General features: G+C 48.7%; 1 protein-coding gene across 1 annotated transcript in view; it reads right to left on the bottom strand.

The window, feature by feature from the left end:
• Positions 1-2,500, bottom strand: part of palld (palladin, cytoskeletal associated protein) — a 74,516-nt gene that overhangs the window by 874 nt on the left and 71,142 nt on the right. Inside the window, 1 exon segment of the mRNA XM_061239101.1 lies at positions 1-2,092. This exon segment is cut by the window's left edge and continues 874 nt beyond it. Coding sequence (XP_061095085.1) covers positions 1,947-2,092 — 146 coding nt within the window. The 3' untranslated portion in view covers positions 1-1,946.

Here is a 2,500-nt window from a genome sequence, read left to right on the forward strand (position 1 = left end):
AACTGAGTCTGTTTATGTGTCTAACGTGTGATAACTGAGTCCGTTTATGTGTCTAACGTGTGATAACTGAGTCTGTTTATGTGTCTAACGTGTGATAACTGAGTCCGTTTATGTGTCTAACGTGTGATAACTGAGTCTGTTTATGTGTCTAACGTGTGATAACTGAGTCTGTTTATGTGTCTAACGTGTGATAACTGAGTCAGCGTTCATGTGTCTAACGTGTGATAACTGAGTCTGTTTATGTGTCTAACGTGTGATAACTGAGTCTGTTTATGTGTCTAACGTGTGATAACTGAGTCAGCGTTCATGTGTCTAACGTGTGATAACTGAGTCTGTTTATGTGTCTAACGTGTGATAACTGAGTCTGTTTATGTGTCTAACGTGTGATAACTGAGTCTGTTTATGTGTCTAACGTGTGATAACTGAGTCAGCGTTTATGTGTCTAACGTGTGATAACTGAGTCAGCGTTTATGTGTCTAACGTGTGATAACTGAGTCAGCGTTTATGTCTGTAACATGCGTGTGATAACTGAGTCAGCGTTTATGTCTCTTATGTGTGTGATAACTGAGCCAGCGATCAGCTAAGCTGGCTAGACAGCTGTTTGAAAGTTTAAGTTGTAGCCTGAAGCATTGTTTGGGTTTAAAGTCTCCAGTATAACATTGTAAGATGGCGTGTTGTTGGGGTTAAGAGGCACAGATATCACCAGGGCAACCAGCTGCTGTCCCGTCGCCTGCATGACATCACTGCTCTCACACGGTGTGCTCCTCTCCAGTCCACATGTCTGTCAATCTCTCATTACCACGGCAACGCCACCCACTGCCACCCAAACCCACACCTTTCAAAAGCAACGTTCCTTTTTCCTGTTTTTTTAACCTGAACAACCACGAGTACCGGACACTAACAGAAAGGGCCGGCCTTGTGCCATCCATTGGTGCCTTCCTTTAGGGAAGTAAGCAAAGATACTCAGAGCTTTGATAAGATACTCACTTCTACAGCTGTGGCTACAGACAGTACTAAAATGGCGGCTTGATAACATGCATAACTAGATGCTAATTGCTAATTGCTTTTGTTTTTTTTTTAATATAAAATAAATCCCTCAACCTTGAAATGTACACAGTGTTCAGAAAGGTTCAAAGGCACTTGTGCTCTGCCCACCCAGCCAAAGGGGACAGTGTCGTCATGGGAACAGCTCTACGACCACGCCCCCTGGTACAGCTTCAAAAAGAGCAGCTGTGCTCCCCTACAACACCATCATCACCATCATCATCATTACCACCAACACCATCATCATCATCATTACCACCATCATCATCATCACCACCATCATCATTACCATCAACACCATCATCATCATCATTACCACCATCATCATCATCACCACCATCATCATCACCATCAACATCATCACCATCATCATCATCATTACCACCATCATCATCATCACCACCATCATCATCACCATCAACATCATCACCATCATCATCATCATTACCACCATCATCATCATCACCACCATCATCATCACCATCAACATCATCATCAACATCATCATCATCACCATCATCATCATCTTTCTCCTGAGGTCCTGCAGGCACATGAAAGTTGGCAGAAAGCAGATAAATAAAAATACAACTTTTTAACTTTAAGCAGCATGCCACAGAAACCTGGAATTTTGATGCATGTCAGCTGAGTGACGTCAGGATGCATGTACGACACACTGTGCACGACACACACTCTGTGTACGACACACACACACTCTGCTGTGCGGGAGTACAAGGCACGACACAGGTCATGTGATGACGGCTTCCTGCCAGCCATCTTGGAGAGTTCTTCTACACCTTTCATCTTCCTTTGCCAACAAAGCGAGAGTTAGATCCCCGCGCGGGAGAAAGACAGAGAGACAGACGGAGAGGGAGGGGCTGGGGGCGGGGCTGGGGGCGTGGTCTCTACAGGTCGTCGCTCTCCACCAATCCGGCGCTGCCGTCAGGGAAGAAGGCGGCCTTCACATCCAGGCCCCGCTCGGTCAGAGCCGCGTATCGCCGTGCCGACGGCCGCACCTTCAGCTGCGGGGTCAGGGCCTGCTGCCACTGGGCTGGGGGGAGACAGCGCTGTCAGTCACCTGTGGCCCCTCCCACACACAACCCACTGCCAATCACCTGTGGCCCCTCCCACACACAACCCGCTGTCAATAACCTGTGGCCCCTCCCACACACAACCCGCTGTCAGTCACCTGTGGCCCCTCCCACACACAACCCACTGTCAATCACCTGTGGCCCCTCCCACACACAACCCGCTGTCAATAACCTGTGGCCCCTCCCACACACAACCCACTGTCAATCACCTGTGGCCCCTCCCACACACAACCCACTGTCAATCACCTGTGGCCCCTCCCACACACAACCCACTGTCAATCACCTGTGGCCCCTCCCACACACAACCCACTGTCAGTCACCTGTGGTCCCTCCTACACACAGAACCTGGCTGGGACTTCGAATTTCCG

Source organism: Conger conger, chromosome 4 (genome assembly GCF_963514075.1).
Source record: "Conger conger chromosome 4, fConCon1.1, whole genome shotgun sequence".
Taxonomy (NCBI): Eukaryota; Metazoa; Chordata; class Actinopteri; order Anguilliformes; family Congridae; genus Conger; species Conger conger.